Source organism: Macrobrachium nipponense, chromosome 4 (genome assembly GCF_015104395.2).
Source record: "Macrobrachium nipponense isolate FS-2020 chromosome 4, ASM1510439v2, whole genome shotgun sequence".
NCBI lineage: Eukaryota > Metazoa > Arthropoda > Malacostraca > Decapoda > Palaemonidae > Macrobrachium > Macrobrachium nipponense.
In genome coordinates this window covers 11,103,699-11,128,076 of record NC_061100.1, presented here as the reverse complement: position 1 = coordinate 11,128,076, position 24,378 = coordinate 11,103,699, and the positions used below count along the sequence as shown (strand labels likewise).

The following is a 24,378-nucleotide window of genomic DNA, read 5'->3' as shown; positions in this document are numbered from 1 at the left end:
CAAGTGTTTGTGTAAGAATGAAATAGGCATCAAGTTCAAAACTGTTAGCAATAAATTAAACTTATGTGAATGAAAGGTAGACCTTCATGCACAGAAGAGCCCGGAGGGAGGTCCTCCGTCTGTCAGACTGTCAGCATATATGCCATGCTTACTCCGTCATTGCAACTCCAGATCTGTGGTTAAAAGGATCCCAGTCAAGATTAGTACAAAGGTAGACCATCATGCACAGAAGTGCCTGTCAGCAGATTTGTCAAACCTAACAGCAGAGCTTGGCAACGTTAGCCACACATACCGGATTTGGCACCTTCAGTGCTAGACCTGCGTCATTGTAGAAAACGAATGAAAAAGTTGAGAGTGAATTATTTTATATTTCCAGAAGTCAGTTTCAAAGTTAGTTTTTAATTAATCATGGTGCATAGTATTAGTTTTCGTATTATTAGTGAATCTGCCCGATTTTGAAACTGTATTTGGGTTGCTGCAACATTACATTTCCTCTACCTATTTTTTCTGTCCTCATCAGAAAGACATCATCATGGCCAGAAATATCAACCTTAGCTCAGATGCAAAAGGACGGAAGGGGCAAAGATCAAGTTACATATATTTTTATCATACCTTGACGGACATTTTGTCAGTAACTCGTATAAATCGTATGTTCACATGATGTCACTTATGCTTAGTATATAATAATTAATAAATGAGTTTCGAGTCCTGTATACTCAAGTAGATTATCAGTGGGTGACCCTTCAGCTGGGGTTGTTAGGGGCGTGTGTCTCCTCTTTGCATAAAACTTTCTCCTTTGAACGACTGGTTTGACATCTGCTGTTGTTTGACGTAAGAGACTAGGTACACAGGTCATTCCCAGCTTCACCTTCTATTGTTGCTTTTGTCCCTTGTATGCCTTCCAGGGGTCACTGAACCTTTGCACTTTGACGGGAAAAATTTAATGTTAAAAAGAGGTAAGGTTATACCTGGATCATGTCCGTTCTATTCTAGTAAAGTACTCAACTTTATTAAAAAAAATTCTCTCCTCCTCTCTTATTTCTTCATGGATTAATATCTGTGTCCATATCGAAAAGTATGCCCTCATTTTTCACATAAATTTTATTGCAGCAGTTTTCTTACTTCGGGTTATTCGTCTACTGTAACCCTCTAATCCTGTGCCTTAACTATATTTTCACGGCTCTGAAGGTCTCGTAAGTCTTGACTATTGAAATATTGTAAGGCTTCATCCTAGTTTAATTCCTTCATGAGTCTTGGTGAGTTGAAAGATGAACTAGCCATTTAAATTACTAGATTTTCTCAAGGTATATCAGAATTTTCCGTAAATTGATAACCGTTTTAATCCTTTGTCGTACATATTGTGTCACTAATGATAGAGTTGGAAAGAACTCGACTCTTACTCTAAGCATCTTGTAATTCATTTCTCTTCCCTTGGATTATCCTTAAGGCAAGAGTCTGCCAAACACTGTAAGGTTGCTAGGGTAAGGCAAATATGGAATTCCCTTCTCAATTTATCATTAGGATGAAATTATGAACTTTGAAGAGCCTACTCAGGTGAAGGTTTTCTTAACTACAGCCATGAATTTAAAACTAACATTAAGAACACATATGACTTCATATATTGTCACTAGAAACGTTTTTTTTTTTATCATGGAAACATAGATTCTACCTTTATTTCTAAATCTGTTGATTACACATAATCTCGCATTACGTATCGGCAACTGTTACCTCTGGCCCTGTAAACTTATTTAAATTATGATTCCATAGCGTAGGTAAATTGAATGTTGGTCAGTCTCTTCTGTAAATTCAGTGTCAACAGTCTCTTCTTCTATCCAATCCAGTTTTTTTTTTCAGGAAAATTTCTCAATATATTGAGTGTTCAGGGTGCTTCTAACTTGTTTTAGAGAGACCACTTCGATAAAATTGCTAGAGCTTGCTTTAACAGTTGGGCGTATTGCATTGATACGATAATTTCTTTCTTCAGTTCGGTTATGAAAGCTTAATTTTTTTATTATTATTATTGTTCATGCCTTTTATATATTCCTTTCACATCTGAAGTGCTTCATACTTTGGTCCCTTCGGTAGGATGGAACCTGAGGCATTTCGTTTAATGAGTAACCTTGCTCTGTCCTCTTTCTTTGCCATTCACATTATTTCGTTGGTAATCGGGAATTCGGAAGTCAAATCAAGTATACTGTTATTCGAGATACTGTTAAGCTTGGGAATTCTCGCCCTTCTCATATTTTTCCTACCTATAACTTAGTATAATTTAAGAAGCATCCATTTGAGGAAGAGCCACACCTTCATTCCTTTACCATTTTTTATTATTGAGGCATTTGGCCTTCAGAAGTCAAAGGAATATGTTTAGATTACGAGCTTCTCAGGTGAATCAGGAGAGTTTATAGTCTGGCAAACACCAAGATCGTTAGGGTGTGGCCGATAGAAAAAGCACCACAGCCACATCTGTTTAGCCCTTTGAGCGTTTCTTTTAACATTAATCCCTTGTTTTTGGTTATTTGAGACCTGTCGTTTATTATCGTTTCCGCTTTGGCTTTCCATACCGTCTTATCACAATGGCACCTTTGGCTCTGACCTTCTGAATGCCCTAACCGACCAAGTGTTGCAGAAACTGAGGTTGGCCAACCCTGATAAAAAAAAAATGATGTTATATCTCTTTGTTTTTATGAAAACAAGCTACGTTTGTAACAAAATTATCTGATGCCAAATGTGTTTTTAGTTTCCTGTAGAAGAAAACTCTGAGGTTGGTTTGTCTGTCCGTCCGCACCTTTTCTCTCCGCCCTCAGATCTTAAAAACTTCTGAAGGTGGGCGGCTGAAAATTGGCAAGTTGATCATCTATCCTCCAATCATCAAACATACCAAATTGCAGCCCTCTAGCCTCAGTAGTTTTTATTATGTGTAGGGTTAAAGTGCATCTGTCACTGCTATAGATGCCAACAATGCAGGCCACCACCGGGCCGTGGCTGAAAATATCAGGGGCGGCAGCTGAGAGTTTTATACATCATTATACGCTGTACAGAAAACTCGGTTGCACCGGAGAAACTTCGCTGCATCTTTTACTTTTACCCTCAGTTTTACTCTCTTGGCTCCACTTCAGAAAATGTTCACTTCAGTAGCCTCTTCTAGACCCATACTTTTATTAAGAGAGAGAGAGAGAGAGAGAGAGAGAGAGAGAGGAGGGTGAGGAGGGTGGTTACCAACACGAGAATCCCATATTCACCCCAAGACTATAGTTTCCCGAGGAACGCCGGGCGTATAACTTATTTAAAATCTTCAGAGATTAGTTACAAGCCACCGTAGATATGGACACAATTAGGGCTCCGTCCAACACTGTGAATCGCTGTGCGCTATTGCTTCTGTATAAATGGAGGCCATCCTTATAGTTCATTCAAATGGTGAAATCCTAACGGTGTGACTGCTTTATAGTTTCTGTTATTAACAGTAACGGCTCTCTTTGAGTTCCCGAGGATTTTTTTTTCCGAGATTTCCTCTGGTTTCCCCCACATGAGCGAAATTACAATGGTTACAACGGCTGCCATATACCGCGCCTTTGTCCCTTGTCTTTATTTTCCAAATTTCGTTTATACCAAGGGATGTACGCGTGGTACTGGCAAAATGGAATTCAGTTTTGTTGTTTGTCCCCAAGATTTTTGGTGACTGGCAATTTACTCTTACAGGGTAATCTACGTAATTGTTTTCCCTTATCCGTTGACTGTTTCTTTTTCGCCGTTTGAATGGCAAATTCTTCTATATAGTCTTGCAAGCAATCTGAGATCGCGCGCGGGGGCGGGGGGAGGGGGGGGACCGGATTTGGAATTCGGTCGTTGTCAATCGTTCTCATTGTTTTAATTGGAAGTTTTCCCTCGTCAGAGCCTGCTCAGCTCAAGAGAAATGTTTAAAAGAGATTTATATTGATTTCAGGTTAGTATCGAAAACATATTTTACTTCACATATTTTCAGTACAAACCCAATTGTCATAAAAACAGAGAAACCTCAGTCACCGAGGAACTTAGAAGGCCAGCTCCATAGATATGGGGGGTGGGGGGGTGAGGGGGGGGGGGGGTGTGTGATTGGACAGACAAGCAACGATCGCGTGCGCGTAAGGCGCCATTGTTACTCGATTGTTGTCAGAGATGGCATGCGGAGACCAGCGGCAAAAAAAGCCACTTCTGGCACCCAATGCCAGGTCATCAACCGTGTCAATTACAGGAACAAGTTCACAAAAGAAAAGGGGTCACATTTCACAAGCAAGAGACCTTTTTTCAACCTCACTACTGCTTTCATATCTAATCAAATACATAATGAATGTTGTAATAAGCTTCTTTTTTTTTTTTTTTTTTATTAAAGTAGGGGTGTTGTTTATCCGTGGTACGTGCCTACAGCTCGTGAAATATTATTCCAAATGACGAATTGTATAGAATAAAAGTGATTCATTGTACTGAAATCTACCTGAAAAGTCACTGGCATTTAGGGTTACCATCAGTCCATACAACCATGGTTATGCCTGACAATTTTTCCTACTACTTGCACTTCAACAATGTACATAGGCTAGTATCATGAGGCTTAGATCCAGGCCTGCTGCAGTTTTAGGTGTTAGTGAAATGTTATGGTAGTGTTAGGTTAGGGTAAAATACCGGATGGCCGGCCTCTACCCTAGCGTGACCACCTTCCCGAAAAAGTAATTTAAGACACCTAATTTCCTCTCGAAGTAAGTGTTTTCTCCCAAATTAACGCCATAATTTCCGATTTTCATGAATGTGGTCGCGTTACGGTTGAGGTGGCCGCCAGGTGGCCATTCGGTATTTTACCATATTTACATATTATCAATAAGTTCTCAAACCTGGTATCGAGAGGACTCTTCTGAATTTGAACAATAATCATTTCTGCCTCTAGAGTAAAACAGGACAGTAAATTTATGTTGGAAAGAAAGGCACATAACGTCAACAAACTGGTCAACCTTGCTCAGTGTATACAAACTACAGTAGACAGAATTAAAAAATTTTATTTCTACATGTAGTACACATTATCATTGGTAAATGCTGCAAAGATCATTTACCATTCATTGAAGGCTGCTGAGAAAATAACCATATTATAGTTGCCATATCTGCAAAACTTTATGGCTTAAGGAATATACCTGCAAAATTATACATTTTTATTTCTGTTTACAGTACATATTGTATATAGTAATTGGTATATAAATCATTTGATAGTCTCGACGGAGATCCGAGAAAACACGTTTTAAAGAGTACAGGGTTTCCCATAAGATTGTATGGGTTTGTGCTATTGTTTACATTAGCACGATCGCATAGCAATGGCGCCAGGCAGTGCAAGTCACAAACTGCTTTGGTTGTTATACGGTGTTCAATCCCTCCTCTCTATATCTATGGCCAGCTCGATCAAGAACAACATCGGTGGTGTTAAGTGGAAGGTGTCAAGCAAAACCATAAACAGGGGCTTAATCTTAAGTGAAAGGTTTAAATGGTTAAATTGAAGTGGCTGTGCTATGCGGTTTTTCTACCTGGCCGATCTTAGTGTTTGACAAATTCCTCGTTGGAGGAGTGGTTTTTGCACTTGGCTACCAATCCGGTGGACCGAAGTTCGATTCCGGGCTCGGCCAATGCGGAATCAGAGGAATTTATTTCTGGTGATAGACATTCATTTCTCAATGGTGATAGAAATTCATTTCTCAATATAATGTGGTTCGGATCCCACAATAAGCTGTAGGTCCCGTTGCTAGGTGACCAACTGGTTCCTAGCCGCGTAAAAATATTTAATCCTTCGGGCCAGCCCTAGGAGAGCTGTTCATCAGCTCAGTGTCTGGTAAAACTAAGATATAATTAACTTATTTTTAGTGTTTGACAGACTATAATTGTTTTGAGAGAGCTCTGAACAGGTTTTATGAAGAAAATAATAATACACTATTTACAAACTCTACCTTGAAGGTCTCTTTTTACCTGTTATTGGTAGAAATTTAAGGGAAATATGGTCGTTCTTTCGTCTTAGATTAATCCAGCCGTGTGCTGGCACGGCCTCTTGCTGTAGGGTTGCCATCAAGGAAATTTGGGCTTCAGGCTCTCATAGTATATGTTGACGTTGCTTATCTTATCACCAGGCGTCAGTTTTGTTTACATTCATGGTACTTCCGTACCGTTAAGCTTATCCTGTGGGTCGGGATTAGGACCACACCCAAATGGCTGGTTTCCATTGAGTCCTCATTCATATTGATCATGTCTGAGCTACCACATTGATATCAAGAAATATCTTTCCACATATCTTGATTTTGTGTGTGTGTTATTGCTTTTAAACATTATTTTGCTGTTTTAAATATTCCTTCTGCGGTATGCCCTCCAACAATTAACAACTGAAGCATTATTCCTCTCATCTGTTCTTGTATTTTTTTATGTTCAGTGAAATTTTTACCCAAATTCTTCCCGGTTCCTCAGACAAATTAAGATAGTGCAGTATAGAGTACCCCAGGCTTTCGTTTCTCATCGTTTTCTGTCTTTTTATTATACTCAATACTCTTGAAATGGAAAATTCATTCATGTCTCATCGTTTATCTTTTGTTATTTCCGCGACTTTATCATGAACAGGTAATTTTATGATAGTCTTCTCGGTTGTATTCTGTTCACTTTCATTTATGTTGAAAAGGCTTACAGTTTTTTTTTATTATATCTTCTATAAAACAAGGTTAATAAACTAACCAGGACAAGCAGTTTATATTATAACTAATTAAGATCCAGATGTTTAGAGTCATACAGAAAAGCTCTCAGAAATAACTTAGCTTTTGATCACTTCGTAATTGCATTATGATGCCGTGAAAAATAATTGAAAGTGCCCTTGCGGTATAAAGTTAAGTATGTCTTGATTTAACCAGACCACTGAGCTGATTAACAGCTCTCCTAAACCAATTGGTTTTTAGCAACGTGACCTACAACTTATTGTGGGATCCGAATCGCATCATATCGAGAAATGAACTTCTAATCAGAAATAAATTCCTCTTGTTCCACATACACGGCTGCGGGGAACGAACTCGGGCTACTAGCTTGATAAGCCAGTGCGCAACCCACTAGTCTAATGAGGAACTAATAAAGCTTAGATTGCGTTCAGTTAGATGGCAATTCGGAGTTCAGGCAGAAGAAAGCTCAGTAAAATGGTGCTTGAAGTTGCACGTTTTCTCTTAAGGTGAAACGGTGTTCTGTTTTCTCCTATATGACTTGAGGATATTTATTGATGATGGGTTTAACTTTTTATGTTATTTCATACTAATGTCTGTAGTGATTTTGCAGGATTTTTTTTTACTGCAATATATGTCATTTACTTGTAATTTCCTTTGATTTTCCAACCTTCTGCAGAACAGAATTGAATAGCTTTATAAATCGAGCGCCATGGATTTCTGTTTTACACCCAGATACTGGTAGTGGTTATAATATAGTGAAAATTAACCTAAACAAATTATATGAACCTTCTACATTAAAATTTGTCATTTTTATGTTTAGGTTTATAGGTCGACTGCCATGGATTTATTTTTCACATTAACCACAATACTTTCTACATATAGCTTGTAGCAGTTATAATACAGTGGAAAATTTATTTCTGAAATAAATTATATGATCCTTCTACATTAAAGTTCTCGTTACATGTAAACGCAATTGTTGATACTAGCTTTGCTCTTGCCTCACAGATTTCATATGGCAACAGTCTTTACAGTTGCTTTACATTTATGTGTGCAAAATATTTCACAGACATAATTACAGTTAGTTAGTGTACTCTTGGGGAAAGCCCACTCATTCTGTAAATTCGCTCCCATTAATACAGCATTGGCTATCTTTCTCTATTCTGCATAGACCTTTTTGTGTTTTAAATTTCATTAAAACTAAACCTAGAACACCATTTCTTGTTATTTCTTTTAGATGACCAGTATAATTATTATGCTTGATCTGCTTGTTTGTAGGAAGCTGCTTTCTAGATGGGGTTTCCTTTGCATATTTAGAAGATTTTAATTTGTATCCATTCCTGTGTTCAAGGGGTAACTGACCTCGTCCCTGGGTTTTCAATCCACATTGCCAACCCTAACATGAAATTTCCTGCCAGATGATTTCATGCGTTGTGATCTTATAAATAGTTTAATGATTCTCCGTAGGGAGTTAGTGCCGTCAGTGCACCTCGCGTTGTGCACTGTAGGCATTACTTAAGGGCCTTTGCAGTGTCTCTTCGGTCCTTGTCTGCAACCTCTTTCATTCCTTTTATTGTACCTCCGATCATATTATCTTGCTTCCATCTGAGTTTCCACCCGTTCTAACAATTGTTCGTAGTGCAACTGAGGTTTGAGGTTTCCTCCTGCAACACCTTTCAGACCTTACTGTCAATTTCTCTTTTAGTGCTAAATGACCACATGTATCCTAGCGCTTGGCCTTTGGCCAAAATTCTATCGTACCATCGCTTGCAGCTTTGTTAATGGTCTCATCGTTGTCTATGTGAAGCCCTAGTTTCGAAGTCTTAGTTCTCTCTCTCTCTCTCTCTCTCTCTCTCTCTCTCTCTCTCTCAAACATTACTTAACGGGAGAGTTCTATTTGTATTCTTCCAGTGTAAACTTTAGTGTAGTTTCTTAGGAAGTAAGTGCATCTATAATGACTGTAGTCTATCCTTAGAATCTACATCAACAGCGCCATGCAGAACATCATCCTCATATTTTTTCCCACATGATCAAACGGTGACAGAGATAGGGTAAAGAGATGCACACATGGGCGTACCGAACACCGAAAAGTTGTCTGCCACTCTTATTGTAAAGAGATCACACCTTTTCCTGCTTTTGGAACGAGAGTTCAATACTCGTTTCTTCCCATTGACTAGGATGAGGTGTAAACTTTTTTTTTTTTTTTAACGAAATGTTAGTTAAAGAAGAGATGCCATCAAAGCTACCTGTAGTTCAGTTGGTTTAGCCTGGACTTCATAGTTTGGTACTCTTTGAGTTTAACTTCTACTCAAGGTATGATAGAATGCCCCGGCAGACAAAACCTTTCCGTTCCAGTGGTGAGTTTGAGGAAGCTTGTTGGTGTATACTTGCTGAATCACGAGCAGCCACTGCCTGGTTCTCCCTGGTCCTAGCTTGGGTGGAGAAATGCTTAGATGCTTACCATGGGTGTTTTCAATTTTCAGGAAATTGCCTATTCCTTGCCTCTATTACTATTGAGCAACCTTTGACCTTTGCATGTCAAAGGAATTCTTTTGATAAAACTTTTAATGACATTTCATAATTCAAGACATGAAGAAAGATTAAAGAGAACAGAGACGTTCTTAGATTTAGATAAACAAGGCTGAATTTGTTTAGAATTGAGAAAAAGTTATGTAACTCCTTGCATAAAAAAAAGACTAGGCATCAATAAAGGTCGTTGCTGTGAAAGTTATTTGATATACCCCTTTTCATTTTTTGGTGCTTTAAAAATGGCCTCTTGGGCGCAGAATGAAAAGGTGAGAGGTGACATGTTAAAAAAAATTGGAATGGTTATGCATTAATGGATTATTATTATGATTATATTATTATTATTATTATTATTATATTATTATATTATTATTTATATTATTATTTATTCAGGCGATGGACCTATTCATATGGAACAAAACCCAAAGGGACCAACCATTGACTTGAAATTCAAGCTTCCATGGAAGTAAATGATGAAAATACAAGGTGAATTAAATTAGGATAAGAATGCATTGCATCTTCGCCTGAACTTTAGAGTCCAACGGTGTGAGGAATTAGGACATCTGGCACTTAGCAGTTTGAGAGCGAAGTAAACTTCAGTAAATCCAAGACTTTGTAGATGTGGTATTAGTACAGCCTAAGACGAATGTCAATGCTCCACCATTGTTGCCATACTGTCCCCTCTAGGTTTTAGCCGTCGACTGTGATATTATGTTCTGGAAAAAAAAATTGCTTAATGTTGTGATTTTTCATTTCCAAAGAAAAAAATTGCTTAAAGTTGTATTTTTTCATTTCCAAAGAAAAAAAATTGCTTAAAGTTGTGAGTTTTCATTTCCAAAAAAAAAAAAAAAATTGCTTAAAGTTGTGATTTTTCATTTCTAAAGAAAAAAATTGCTTAAAGTTGTGAGTTTTCACTTCCAAACTGATTACTTTAGCAACCTTCAGGGAGTTCTTGATAAGGGAAATTTGCCATCAATTTAAATGGTTTCCTTTGAAGATTAGTGCGTACTGCTCGTTTTACAGGAGTATCCAAGTCAGTTGAAGTAACACTGAATCCCTGTCTGAGTAATACCAGAAGACAGATTGATTTCTGTACTTTTAGGAAGACCAACTTTTTTAGTTTTCTGTGAAAAAAACTGTTGAGATGACTATTTGTCTGTCCGTCCGCAGATCTTAAGAACTACTGAGGCTAGAGAGCTGCTAATTGGTATGTTGATCATCCACCCTACAATCATCAAACATGCCAAATTGCAGCCGTCTAGCATCCGTAGTTTTTATTTGATTTCAGGTTAAAGTTCATGATCGTGCGTCTGACACCGCTTTAGGTGCCTACAACACACCGGGCCGTAGCTGAGTTTTATACAGCATTATATGCTGCACAGAAAACTCGATTGCTGGCGCGTTTTTTACTTGGATATATTTTGACGCCAGTGTAATGAAAAAGTAGGAAACCAATCCTTTTAAGCCTGCCTGCTGAAGAGTGAAGCCCGAGAAATTGTCCTGTCAAGTTGGACTCTGTCGTGTAATGCAGGTCAGGGAATGAAAATTGATAGTACTTGATTTGACGAACTCACGATCGATCATTTACAGAGACGATGAAATACAAAGGGTATGACTGTTGTCACTCTGGTTAAAGGAGAAACTGCAATGCCGTATTGGAGCACCAAGCTTTTTCTTTCTCTATCTAATTTAATTCTAATATATATATATAGATATATATGAATAATTTTACAAGTACTGCGGGTCACATGTGTGGAAACTGAATTGTCATTTGTATGATTATGTTCATTTGTTTGGTATCTCGCTTTTCTTTAACTTTCTTTAATCCGATCTCAGAGGTGAAAGCTTGTTCAGCAAGTTAACTCTCTCTTTTGGTTTGTTTCGTGTGCGGGGGGGTATGCTTGGATAATAGTAATAGGAAACGAGATTGTATATCCATATATCTTTTCCTGTAGAAACAATATACTGAGGCTAACGAACTCACTGTGTAGAGCCAGCGTTTCTTAACCTGGGGTGCTAGCAACCCCCCGGGGGTGCTGAAATCAACTTCAGGGGGTGCTGGGGAAGGTGACATATGTGGCGGTAAAATATCAGTTTCTGTAGTGAAGGATTACGTTTGGACAAATGTATTTTTAGCGCATTTTATAAAATTTAGTAAACGCATTGATGAGTATTTTTTACTGAGTTTGTCCATGATCTTCCCTTTATTTTTTATTGTTTTTGCCAATGCTATTGCCATAATTACTGTTTTTGTTTTGGAGAATGAACCAAATATACGATCAAGATGTACTGCACTTGTCTTTACTTTATCCTTGTAGTAACTAGGTGTTAACCAACGGTAGGGGACTGCTTAGGCCTGACCAAAAGGCGTGCTGAGGTCGAAAAAGGTTAAGAAATGCTGGTGTAGACTGTAGAGTTGCCACCAAACAACCAACCCATGGCTAGCCACTCTTACTGTTGGCCTTTATCCAATAATGAAGAATCCATTTGTCTTTGTTGTGAAGAATCCACTTGTCTTTGTTTGGTAGAAGAGTCCAAAAGTCCACATCAGGCCACTTTTCCCCTTCAGCGCCATGTCAAATTTATGAGGAAAGACCCATTCTGGCACCAAGTTGGTTGAATCTAACCCAATCGCCACGACCAGGTATTTTAATCCGAGCTTCAAGATGGTAAGGAGAGTTCGTACGGCTTTAGACTTGCCCTTTGGATCTACTCTTATATTACCATGAATTTTTATGATATTCGTATACTAGTAATAATTGCTATGGTATATAATATATCATGATGCGTGAATGACCGGTTTATCAAAATAGTGGATGCGGTCTCATTTTCCAAGAACGCTGTGCTGTTCGAGACAGCTGCTATCTTATACTTGCACCGGGTTTTTGCTCTCTTTCTGAATGCAAGGATCTTCGATGTGAAGGATCACACATTCCTCCTCTATTTTCACGGTGTTACTCACAAGAGTGAAATATAGATTACGGAGGATGCATACAGATGTTACAGAAATAGAAGCAGACGAAGATGGAAGTGACACACCAGTGTTGACGGGGCTCAAGACGATTGTTGAAGGTTAAATGGAGAAAACGAATTGCTTGTCTCAAGATGCTGGATATGTTAACTCTGCCTCCCTCCCTCCCTTTCTCCATTTGAAGATTTGACAACGGCGCCCACTTCACGTCAGAATGATTTCCTTACTCAGCAGAATCATGAGATTAGACACACGAGCATCACAGCCAGCGGTTTTTTGTTGATTACAGTGACTGTTCTGTTGATGCCAGCTGGTTAAAGTGTGTGACAGTTCTTCTAAACAATCAGGCATACCACGCCTGAATGCTGGATAAAAAAAAGTTATGTATCGAACGTGGCACAACTGATATATAATAAACCACAAACACTTCTCGTGGAAGTGGCTTGTGGAGTAGATTAACCATATATCAAGTATAAGGGTTGGTGCACATGGCAGCTGCTGGCAGTCAAGATTCAACGAGGATTGCAACACCAGCCAACACAATAACATTAAACATATGTTCTGTTTTAGTATATGTATTAGGGGAGCAAGAGAGAGAGAGAGAGAGAGAGAGAGAGAGAGAGAGGATTTCCTCGCACTTCCTTTAAGACGTAGCAGACTGCATATTTCAACAATAATCGGTCAGCGATACTATAGCACTGACTCCATCACTCATGCCCGCATACGTGGCTGTATATCGAATCCACTTGTTTTGCTTTATTCCTTATGAACATTTGGACAGAGCAAGAATCGGCGTCACTCTCGTGCGTTTTTTTTTTTTTTTTTTTATCTTGTGCAAAACGTTTTTCTTTTCTGTTCTCTTAATTCGGTATTTCGTGTCACTCGTTTTGGTCACTGAAGAACTACTTCAGAAATGTTGGCTAAGCAACTCAATAACAAACTCCTCGAGTATTTGAAATGTGCTGCAGACGCTGTTTGCTGCCTTCCTTAGACTAATGTTTTTCTTTTTGAAATAAAATGAAAATAGTTAGCCAATAAGGGTATGAGTGTGGATTCGTTTTTTAAGGTTTTATTTAATCAAGTATAGACTGCAGTGACCGGAAAGAGAGAGAGAAGAGAGAAGAAGAGAGAGAGAGAGAGAGAGAGAGACGAGAGAAGAGAAAGAAGAGAGAGAGAGAGCTTATCCTTTACCTGTTGTAACCATAATCAAGAAAAAGATTATCCTATGTCCATTATAATCTTAATTGGAGAGAGACGGAGCATAGTATGTTAGTTACATAAAACTTAGTCGAAAACATTACGGGATTCTTTGGGTTGTTCCCATTTTGCATTAATTGCCGTCGTATTAATTATCGGAAGTTTTAAGCGTGTACCACGAAGAATATATATATATATATAATATATATATATATCTATATATATATATATATATTATATCATATATATATATATATATATGTAGTATGTAGGTATAACATATATATATATATCATATATATATACTATATTATATATATATATATATACATTTGCTTTTGTTCTTTCTTCCAGATACCTTTGGTTTATTCCATAAAATGGTGATGTACCACAGAATTAATATCCAATTTAATGTGCAGTTCGCCAGTGCAGAACTCCACTCAGCGAAGTTGGCGCGACCCAAGGGCTAAAGACTTTTACGGTCCATGAATAACAATAATGGTTGAAGTCTTGTCTAAATTCCGGTGCAAGAGGAAAGGCTGCCTCAAGTCTTCAGACATAAGATGACACGCAATGCTGCAAAAGATAAGTCTGCGGAAATAAAATGAGCCACAACCCAGAGGCATTTTCGGTTACTGCTGCTTAGTAAAACTGAGAAAAAATTTTTTTTTTTCTTTTGTTAGGTTGGGCTTCCAGGCGTCAAGTCCATCTGAGGATGCACAAGTGGATGGAAAATGGATACAGATAGAAGTTGCAATCCACGGCGCCACGAAATTGATCACACCTTGCTCCTTCACACACACCAGAGGGTCTTTTAAAGGAGGGCTTCCGAACTGAAGGGTCGAAATATACATGATATTGAGGACCGAGTGGCCAGGAGAGAACACAGTGGGGTTGAATGGAAACTCGATGAAATGTAATGCAGTTTGCAGTCGAAGCTTAAATGACAGTGACCACCCCTGCAACGCTGAGTGAATGTGTTCATTTTTTCTGTTTTTCAAGAGCAACCAAAAATGGTGTGACTGACTGTCCATGAGCCCTAGCGACTGTCTGTTCAGGCTTCGAAGGCGCCCCAGAGAGCTAGCTGTCTGTATGTAAATGGAAATCGAATGAATTGCAGACGCTGATTAGAGAGAAAAGCAAAATGATCGCTGCCCTCGGGAGCTGAGCTCGGCACAAAAGAATGGTGAGAATCGAGAAAGTGTGTGCCGATGTTGCAGCTACAAGTGGGGAAGCCAGAAGGTTGTAATGGCGTGGTGAGACCGCGTCCGGGAGACGGGGAGGTGGGGGTAGGATGAATAGGATGGAGTGGCTGGCGCACCTAACCGTTAAGAGCAGAGCGAAGGGGAACGTGGGGGGGAGAGAGAAGAGTGTGGGAGGGAGGTACATGGTAGGGCTCTCAGTGGGTCGAACGTGTGGGGGGAAGTGAAGCTGCCGCTTGTCTGATTGGCGAGCCAGCCTTTGGTAGCGAGTGAACGAGCGAGTTTTTTTGTGGGGGGGGGGGGAGGGGGGGGGGGGGGGGGGGGGAGGGAGGTTATGGAGCCCATGGGAAGAGGAGGGTTGAGAGCGATGAATAATCTTTGAGAGTTGGAGCCTGTAAGGTCGTTGCTATGCGGTTTATTTGTTTTGTGTTTTGCTGAAACTTGTTCGATAGGGATTCTCAGCCACCGATGATTTTCCTTTCCATTTTTGTCTTTCATTTTATGAGCTTTCTTATACTTGTGTTTAACTTGATGACGCTTTTATATATCAAGATGAAGTTGTCTTAACTTATTCTCTTGCTCTTTTCCCCAGAAATAATGTGTCGAGAGTTCTGTGCTTAGTGTTCATCAAGAAGTGAAGATGAAAATTTATGGATTAAAAGTAGTATAGATATTAGTTTTCAATAACGTAAACATTCCCCATGTCAAATGATATCAAACAAGCCAAAACTTGTCCACTCAGCCAAAGCTAGAAACGAGATCAGAGGAAATTGAGGCTTCAGTTGGGCGGCTGCCTGGCTGGCTGGGGCGACCGAGGAAGGTGAAATGGCGGTCGCTGAGCTCGGGAAATGTTGGATGCACCGCAGTCTGCCTTTGTTCACGGTATTGGTAGGGTGTAGTGCTGGTGCACCTTTACTATCTGGATTTTTCTTGAATTGTTTTTTGTGTTCCACTGGGTAAAGAGGTGAGTGTAACGATATTATATGTTGTTACTTTTGGTGTTTGGAATTGATTTTGATTTATGTTGCATATGCTGTGGAGGGTCCCCTAGCTGAGTGCCATGGGTCTGCACCAAGGGGAGGAGCACATCTGCTTGTATTATTTCTCATGTTATGGCTTACATTGACAGTTTAATTAGTAATTTGAAGTATATTAATGCAATTTCATGCAAATTCAATGGAATTCAACCTTTATTGGTGTATAGTGCAATCTGTCAATAACTCAGGCCAGGGTCTTCACTGAGTTGTGACATCTCTACAGTAAATTTTGCCAAAGGTTTTGAAGGTGAAAACCTTATGGTTGTTCATATCATAAAGTGTTTTGTTGTTTCAGTGAATGAACTTAGATTGAGGACGAAGGCAAAACAAACAAAAATTGTAGTATCCATCATAAGTATTCAGTGTGGGATTGAAAACCTGCTTGTTACATGGTTATTTTGCAAAGTTGTCACAGAATTTAGAGTTAGAAATCAAAATTCTGTGAAGTAAAGTTGTTTTTTTGAGGAAGGTGGTTTAGCTGTGCCAAACCCAGTGGAAAGTTTTGGCAAACCTGTTCTTTCATTTGTGTATTAGAATTTTAGTTGTTTCAGCAAAGTATGCTGCAAGTGGTTTGAACACCTGTGTTTAGGCAAGTTTGTAAACCAAGGGGTGTTATTGAGTAGGAAACAGCTTCACCCACCCATGTATGTTGCTTCATCCAATCATTTATGTATGTTATGATTGGTGAGAACGCTGATTATGGACTGTTTCTCCCTTTGCTTAATAAGAAGAAATATCCATGATGGCCACTGATCATATCGGGATTCGTTCATATTTAGAACTTGCGTGTTCTCCTGTGTCAGTAAGTGGTTTTAATGTTGGTAGTACATTATGCGAAGGAAGCTCAATGTTGCCTGTAGGAAATTTTGCAAAAATGATATATGCCTTCAAAGAAATTATAAAATAAGAAATTTCTAGTTAAATGTTGGATGAATTAAGGAATTAATAGTCTGTGAATAAGGATGACTCACCCTGTTTTTGTTTAGGGGTTCATTAGTGCTGAGCGATGCCACATGCTTAAAAATTAGTTTTTCTTTTGTCTTTGTGAAAAAAATGTGTATATATGTATGTATAAACTGTACATGTCATATAGATACACAGATGTATCACTTATAGTTCTTACTATTGTGTTTATGACTGATATAGCTTCGGGACTTATGTAGTAGCATGTGATAAGGGAAAATGTCATTGGTAATAGTAACATTTAGCATTCTTTGGTAGTGATGAATAGATAGGAACAGCAATTTGACTTGTCCAGGAACAAAGCTATCTTAAAGCCATCTTTGAAAGCATATTTTTTTTATGTATTTGTTATGTGTAAACCTGTACTTCAGACTGCAACTCACATAGCTGTTTAGGAAATGGGGTAGGTGGGTGGGGTGAGGGTAGATGGCGAGCAATGTCTTAGTGTTATTTTTTTTTTTTTTGTGGTTTTAATTTCATTGCTTCATTCTTCAGGAGAATTGGGCCCATTGAAGCTCACTAAAAAGTAGTGTCTGCGGCTAATATATAACGTCTAATCAGTTGTTATCAGGGGAACACCCACAATCTGAACACAGGAGCTGTGCTCTGCCACTTCAGTATTGATCTTGAAAATTTTCCTTGTCAGCTCTGTCATGTTTATATATATATATATTATATATATATATATATATATATATATATATATATATATATATATATACGAAATTCATTCCTGTTACGTTAAGGTTGGAGAAGTGGGATTTTCAGCCAAATGTATTGCAGCCTGGTCCTCAGGTGTTTACTGTGGCTTGTGAGTATTGATGAATATAGTGTAATCACATCAAGTTGTAGTTGAAGGACATCATTAACATATTTGTAGCATCGACACTCTCTTTTACAAATTTGTCACCGTTGCCAGGACTATGACGTTTCGTTGTGAAATTTCATCCAAAGGAATGATTACAGTAGCTGTGGGCTTGAAGCCATTCAGAACAAAGTGTAGTGTCTTAGTGTGTTTCGGTCGAGTATTGTTACTATTACTGAACGATATCAAGTAGTAACCACATTTTTAGTAATTGAACTCGACTGCTTTTCCACACGGTGTGGTTTTTCAAAGTTTGTGGTTTCATACATTTTTTATAGTCTGTTTAGGCCTCGAAGATCTCTAGCGAGACCGTGTTTTGTTGTTATGAGTACAGAAATTGGCCTGGGAAGTTATTCTGCAACGCTGAATGCTGACACGCTCAATAGAAAATTGTTTTATGGATTCAAAGAAAACGGATTAGTGCCATGATTTTTTTTTTCTAGTGTGGATTCACTGGCTCGTCAATTACCTCCATTTAGATAATGAATCAGACACGTGACGTTAGCGCGCAGTTCATTTCTTGACATAATGGATTCTCTCTCTCCCTCTCTCTCTCTCTCCGGTCTCTTCATTCTCTCTCTCTTCTCTCTCTCTCTCTCTCTCTCTCTCTCTCGTAATCGCTCAGAGACTGGCTGTCCTCCGTCAACGACTTTAGCTATATTCTTTTTTCTTTTTATGCTTGTTCTTTTCATATATTTAAAGTTGTAGTTGTGGACTGCTGGAAAACCAGGTCTTCGAAAGTTATTATACATCATTCAAAATTACATCAGGTTGTGGAAGATTTTAGTCGGAATCTCCAGTTTCCATGAGTGGAGTTGATGGCACAACTCTAGAATTGTACAAGGGTTTCCCATGTGAGGGAACGTCATAAAGTGTTCGGAGAAAGTTACCAAAGTAAGGCAGCTGTTACTTAAGCCGCGCACACATACATACATACAGACATCTGTCCGTTAGGCTATAATTATATGTATATAGTATACACATGCATGTATATATATATTTATATATAATATAAAGTACAAAATATGTGAAGTGTTATTTTAAAGTTCTTTCGTAGTTTATTTATTTATTTATTTTTTATTTATTTTTGCATATTTCCAATTGTAAATAGATATCTGATGTTATGATTGTCTACCATATATGGTTTACATAAAGAACTTTAGCAATAATAAAAGTAAACTCCTTTTAGTCATAACGCAGTAAACAAGACAAATCTTCATTTCCGAGCAGCAGATACACATGATTCACATTCTTGGAAAGGGTGAAGCCTTACAGTTATCAGTGAAGAAAATAACTGAGAGTTAAAGTTCTTCAGTAATGTTTTCATGTATATATGTTATTTTGTTTCGTTTGAATTATTGTGTATTAGAAAATTGACCTTTATGAATGAGATATAGGTTAAAGCTTCAGCTATGGCGCCTTTTACCATCTCGTGCCGATGCGGTGTGTTTTAATTCCCCCAGCTATCAAACAGTCCGAGCGACAAGACAAGCTTAATATCACGCTGAAGTGGATACCATTATTGTCACCTTATGAAGGTCGAACTATGGGTCAGAAGGTAAATCCGTGTGCCATCAAGAAGTTACTCTGTGTAGATGAGAAACTGGCCCATCTCCTATGGGAAAGTGTATTGAAAAGTCACAGATTCGAGTCAGCTACGGGGTTGGCTTCTCAAAGTTTGTAAATTGATTTTCATGATCTGAACTACTCAAGAGGAAGACTTGTATATGTTATGATCTTTAACACATGACTTGGAAAATTCCTATCCATGCCTAGGATCCCGAGTGTTCCCGCCTGTCTTATTTAAGTATTAGATCTTGATAACCTTTCCATTCTACCTAAGGCACTTGGCTGACACCCAGTATACTGATAAAGGACTGCAATTTTTCCATAGGGAGAAGGCCATTCATTGTAAGATTACAACAGCAGTAAAAAATGTACCTATAAAAAGAGATTGATCAGTTTCTCCTTATCGTCAGGTGTTTAGGATCCGCCTCGGTATTATGGAAATCAATCTCATCAATAAGAACACGAACATTAGAGATAGTGGGATGAATTCTTTGTCAAGTGTTGCCAATTTTTTTGAATTGCTGTAAATGTGTTCATAATACATTGCGTTATTAATACCAATTGTTAAAGTGTGAATGTTTATATATATTTATTTAAAGAGAACTTGTGAAACTGGTTCCCAAAAGAATGAAGTAGTTTTTTTTAGTTAATGTTTTACACATTGAATTTGTTTAGTTAACATGAACTATATTTAGTATAATTTATTTGTTTTTTACTCGAGAGTGAGACTGCTTCAAGTGTTTTCTGCTTGATTTGGAACTGAAACTTCATGACGTTTTTTAGATATTGAGGACTTTCCTCTGTATATCAGCCTGCTAGCCAAGAAAATATGTAAGCATTAGATATGCTTGTGCTGTTGGATTATTGATGAAATTTTCTAGTATACTGAAGTAACCTTGTATTCTACGAATTCAGTAAAGGTATTTACAGTTGTAGTGCATTGATAAATGTCTCGTCGATCATAGCAGCCTAATAATGAGATTAATAAAGTACCATTACATTCAGATGTAAGGGCATTTGACGTGTTCTATTACTACATAATATCTAAACAGGTTGGTCAGTGATAAATAGATTTGAAAGGGACATATGAAAGATAGTAGAGGTTATGCTAATTTTAATATTTGGGGTCTTCTTGAAATTTGTTCTAAAAATTCATTAGGGTTTTAAGTGAAGGTAAAGAGTGACTTATTTCACTGAGTGATCAAAATTTTGCGCTGGGAAAGTAGGTTTCACTACGTGGTCACTTACTTGATTTCATTATTAGAGATTTATGCTGTAGTTGATCAGTAATACTCTGATACTGAGAATTTGGACGACTCTTGCTTTAGAAATATACCGAGGAATGATTTGCTAATCTCCAGAGACAAATTCCTCTGATTCCACGTTGGGTGAGCGGAGAGTCGAACTCGCGACTACCGAATCGGTAGGCGAGCATGTAACCCACTCATCCAACGAGGAACTTCGAATTAGCAATTAAGGTAATAAAATAAAATTTGAACTAAGTATTAAGATGATTTTTGTGGTGGCTGTAGTAAACTATTGAAGATATACGTGGGATGATTCTAGTTGTCATGTTTATCTCATTATTGCGATTCTCTTTTTATTTTCAGGATAATTGTACAGTGCTCTCTGTACAAAGCTGATCAGCCATCCCTCCAAAGATATGAATAAGAGAAGCTGAAGAATGACCCTCGTTAAGTACCCATTTTAAACCGCATGGTCATAGTGGTGTTACAATGCGTCACCTAACAAAGTCAACAACGTTGTTTCCTCAGAGAGTGCACTCTGCATATTCACTCAGCAAGAAGTATGAAAGTAGTGGTGAATTCTGCAAATCTAAAAGTGAGGTGTTGAAAAAAAGTGACAATGAAACCTGCCAGGTCCCACAGGCACTAAAAAAAGAAAGGCAGTTGTCCGTGAAGTCGTCTGTAACAATGCCCAGTAAGCCTTGTGTTAAGAAATCACCATCTGGTGGTTCCAAGTCCTCCCCCAAAAAACAGAAGATACTCCCCGTGACTTCACTAAAGTGTTTTCTTTGTAATAAGATAATCAAAACTGAAAATTTATCCGAACATTTACTGTTTGGAGGTGTATATTGCCTTAAATGCCCAGTGGTTTTTAAAAAGTGTCAGTCCTTCCAGGTATGGACAGTGCAACAAAAACAAGGACATAACCCCTGTGAGCATGTATTGCAGTATTCTGAGGATCCCATGGAAAGTCTGGAACTGCATCTCTCCAATCAGTATTTAGAAAATGGCACTTCTTGCAGAGCATCACTTATAGATAAACCTCATCACCTAAGAGCTTACGTTAATGGGATGAATTCGATGAGAAACGAGTTTCCCTGGAAAGAGGCAGTTTCGTGCTTCAAGCAGGGCGGCAGGAAGACGAAAGCAAGAAAAGGCGCTGTTCCCACGGAGCAGAGTGATAATAGACATTCCATTCACACTACCAGTGATGATGTTTCAGTTAACTCGAATGAGCTGCCAAAAGATCATTCGCAGGATATCAACGATGTTCCAGTTGTGCCCGATACAGTGAAAGCTGACGACGAAGTGCACATTTCAGTGAACAGCGAGTTAGGGAACTTCACGCCGACCAGTGACGAACAAGATCAGTGTGTGCCATCAGTGACTCCTTCTCCATCACCTAATAAAAACTCTCCCAATAAGAATTCATGTACGGACGCAGGACTACAAAACAGGAAGAAAAAACAGGATGTTAGGAAGAGAAAAAGGTCAGAGTGGATATCTGGAATTAAAAAGAGAACTCATTCCTCAAAGAGTAATAATTCAAGTGTCAGTTACGTTGAGACCCCAATGAATGGATTTTACTATGTAGTGCGTCACGCTGTTTCAGAATGCCCGAACTGTTACGCAAAGATAAGTCCTCCAGATTTCACTGTGAATATTGTGACCTTTTTAATGACTGCAGTTTGCGCTGACTGCAGTCTAACGATCTACATCGTCCACGATCCTCCCGATGACTCTTCTCCCAGAGTTTGCATCGTGACGGACGAGGAGAAGAGAGCTGGTGCTCGCAAGAAGACTACTGCCAGTCAGAGGGGTCTTAAAAAGGCAACGATTGTGGAGTCGTAATGTAGGTTTTATGGCGTCTTTGCCAAAGAAAAAACTTATTTTAAATTAAAACGTTTTTTTGTTAAAAATAAAAAAAAGGAAAAAAAGCTCAATATGTTACGTGATATATAGTAAGGCTGAATGTTTTAAAGGGCATCTGTACACAGCAGGACATACTTTAATGTTTGGATCACCTGCAGGTATTTCGGTTTTTTCTCTAGTCCTGGTTTTTTAAAGAACTTTCTTACACGTACAGCACAAATGTTCATATGAAAACAAAACTGTACCGAATGTCCCGCAAATGCATATTTTAATGAAGTAGTACGTTTGTTCAGTGATATCATAATGTCCAAATGGTCATTCTTTCTATGGTATCTAAAGATGTTCATTATTTACATGTTACCTAAGGGAATTTCTTCAGCCTCATGGTTTTGGAGATTTGATAAAAACAATATTTTATTTATTGTTTTTTTTAGAAAGCTGTCTTTTAAAGATGCATCCACCCATTGTAATCTGTCTATGCTGTTTCATTTTCATAAAATAACTTCTTAAGTCTCATGTCACGGACTTTTAAGTGAGCATACAAAATTTGCCAGCTGCGTAAATCTGTTATCTTAACATTTAACAATCAATATGGCTAAAACATTGTATGACGTTATTATAAAGAGTTGTAGATGGTATTATCTCTTGTCATACTCTTTCCTTTCTAATCAAGTGTATAGCAGTTTTGGGCTAAACAGGCTCTTCTAGCAGATACAGTCAGCCCAGACTTGTAATTCTTAGTGTATACAAAGGATTTCCCATTTTCTATGAAAGTGGTTTTAAGGAGTTATATTCAAAATACTCATCGTAACTAAAGTGTGTTGACTCATACTTTTATGATGAAATTGGTGCTAGTCTGAAAATAGCGCCTTCCCTGTCTCAATATATGATGTAAACGTTATTGTTCGAGTTCTAGAAGTAAATTGGTTATTGTGACAAAGATTAAATGTACTGGCACTTTTTTTTGTAGAATTTTGTAAATAAAAACAAAATAATTAGTGATCTTTTGTTACAGCAAATCAGCCTTTAGTTAGTAATTCAGCAAGTTGAGTTCACACACACACACACACACTGATCAAGTCCTCAACTCATTAAAAACCTTACCTCTCAATTTGAATTAATGTTTGTTGTAGTTCCTTTGTCGATTATATATATATATATTTTTTTTAGATATTACCCATTAATACTTAATGTGAATTCCTTGTAACTAGCTAAGGAAGTTTCATCATCATTTGCAAGAGTAGACCTGATTATCCCTTCTAGGATTCTTTTAGTTGAGTTTAGTCAGAGGATCTTGACTATATTTCCATTAGCTGACTTCAGTGGAATTTGTTTCGTTACCCTTCTGTCATGATTTTGCGCATAGCTTTATTGTTTGTAAAACTTTTCCCAAAACCAAACTTTATTCAAATTATTAATTTCCCAGATGTCTGAATCTTTCCTTTAGACTCTATCAGAACGCTGAGCGTACCTTGTAAATATTTTTGGAGTGGAGAAGTTATACGTATTTGCTTGCTTTATAACTGAAGTTGTAGGTAAAAGTTATGAGTCTTTGATTTTTCGTATGAAGATAGAACACTCATCGTGTTTGTTATCTAGTTTTATTGCTGGGCTACTGGTAAAGAATAATATGCCAATAGTGACCTGAGCAAAAATGTGAACTTGGTAAGGAGTTGTATTTCTCTATGCAATGGACATCTGGGCAGCTGCTATGTACATCAGAGGCAAGGAAGCTCCAAAGGAAATGGAGTTCTAAGGAGGCCTAACAAAAAATCCTGAAACACAAGGTGAGTTTCTCAGCCAATCTTCTTATCTCTAGACTTATTTTGTAGATGCAATTCCCGCTATCCTCTCTTCACCTGAAGGGTTGGTCTTGGTAGAGCTCATTATCTAATTTTATTGAGTGATGTTACCTTTCAATCTGGTGAGCGCCTCATTGGCATGGTCAGTTTGGACTTGGCCACCTCGGTGACTGCGAGTTCGATTCTCGGCCATTCCATTGAAGGGTCAAGAGATGTGTATTTCTGGTGATAGAAGTTCACTCTCGACGTGATTCGGAAGTCACATAAAGCCGTTGGTCCCGTTGCTGAATAACATGCAACGTTAAAACGCCATACAAACAAACAAAACCTTTCAAGTTGGTCTTGAATTTGTTGGAACCGGAGTCCTTTTAAGGTAGGTAACAATAAGCCACACACTGGCACAGGGTCTTGTCTCTGGAAGCATCGTGTATG

The 24,378-nt window shown here is 38.2% G+C and overlaps 1 protein-coding gene across 3 annotated transcripts; it reads left to right on the top strand.

Annotated features, from left to right (window-relative positions):
* The first annotated feature begins 15,155 nt into the window (after window positions 1–15,155).
* LOC135210704 (uncharacterized) lies at window positions 15,156–22,143 on the top strand. Of its 3 annotated transcripts, none has more exons than XM_064243471.1 (2): window positions 15,156–15,473; window positions 20,636–22,143. In XM_064243471.1, exon 2 carries the CDS (start codon window positions 20,762–20,764, stop codon window positions 22,121–22,123), a length of 1,362 nt encoding a protein of 453 aa, XP_064099541.1. In that variant the 5' UTR covers window positions 15,156–15,473; window positions 20,636–20,761; the 3' UTR covers window positions 22,124–22,143. The 3 variants fall into 3 exon arrangements, with proteins under 3 accessions (XP_064099541.1, XP_064099539.1, XP_064099540.1); XM_064243469.1 differs by having other exon boundaries at window positions 15,158–15,555; XM_064243470.1 differs by lacking the exon at window positions 15,156–15,473 and adding an exon at window positions 20,398–20,503.
* Window positions 22,144–24,378: the final 2,235 nt, after the last annotated feature.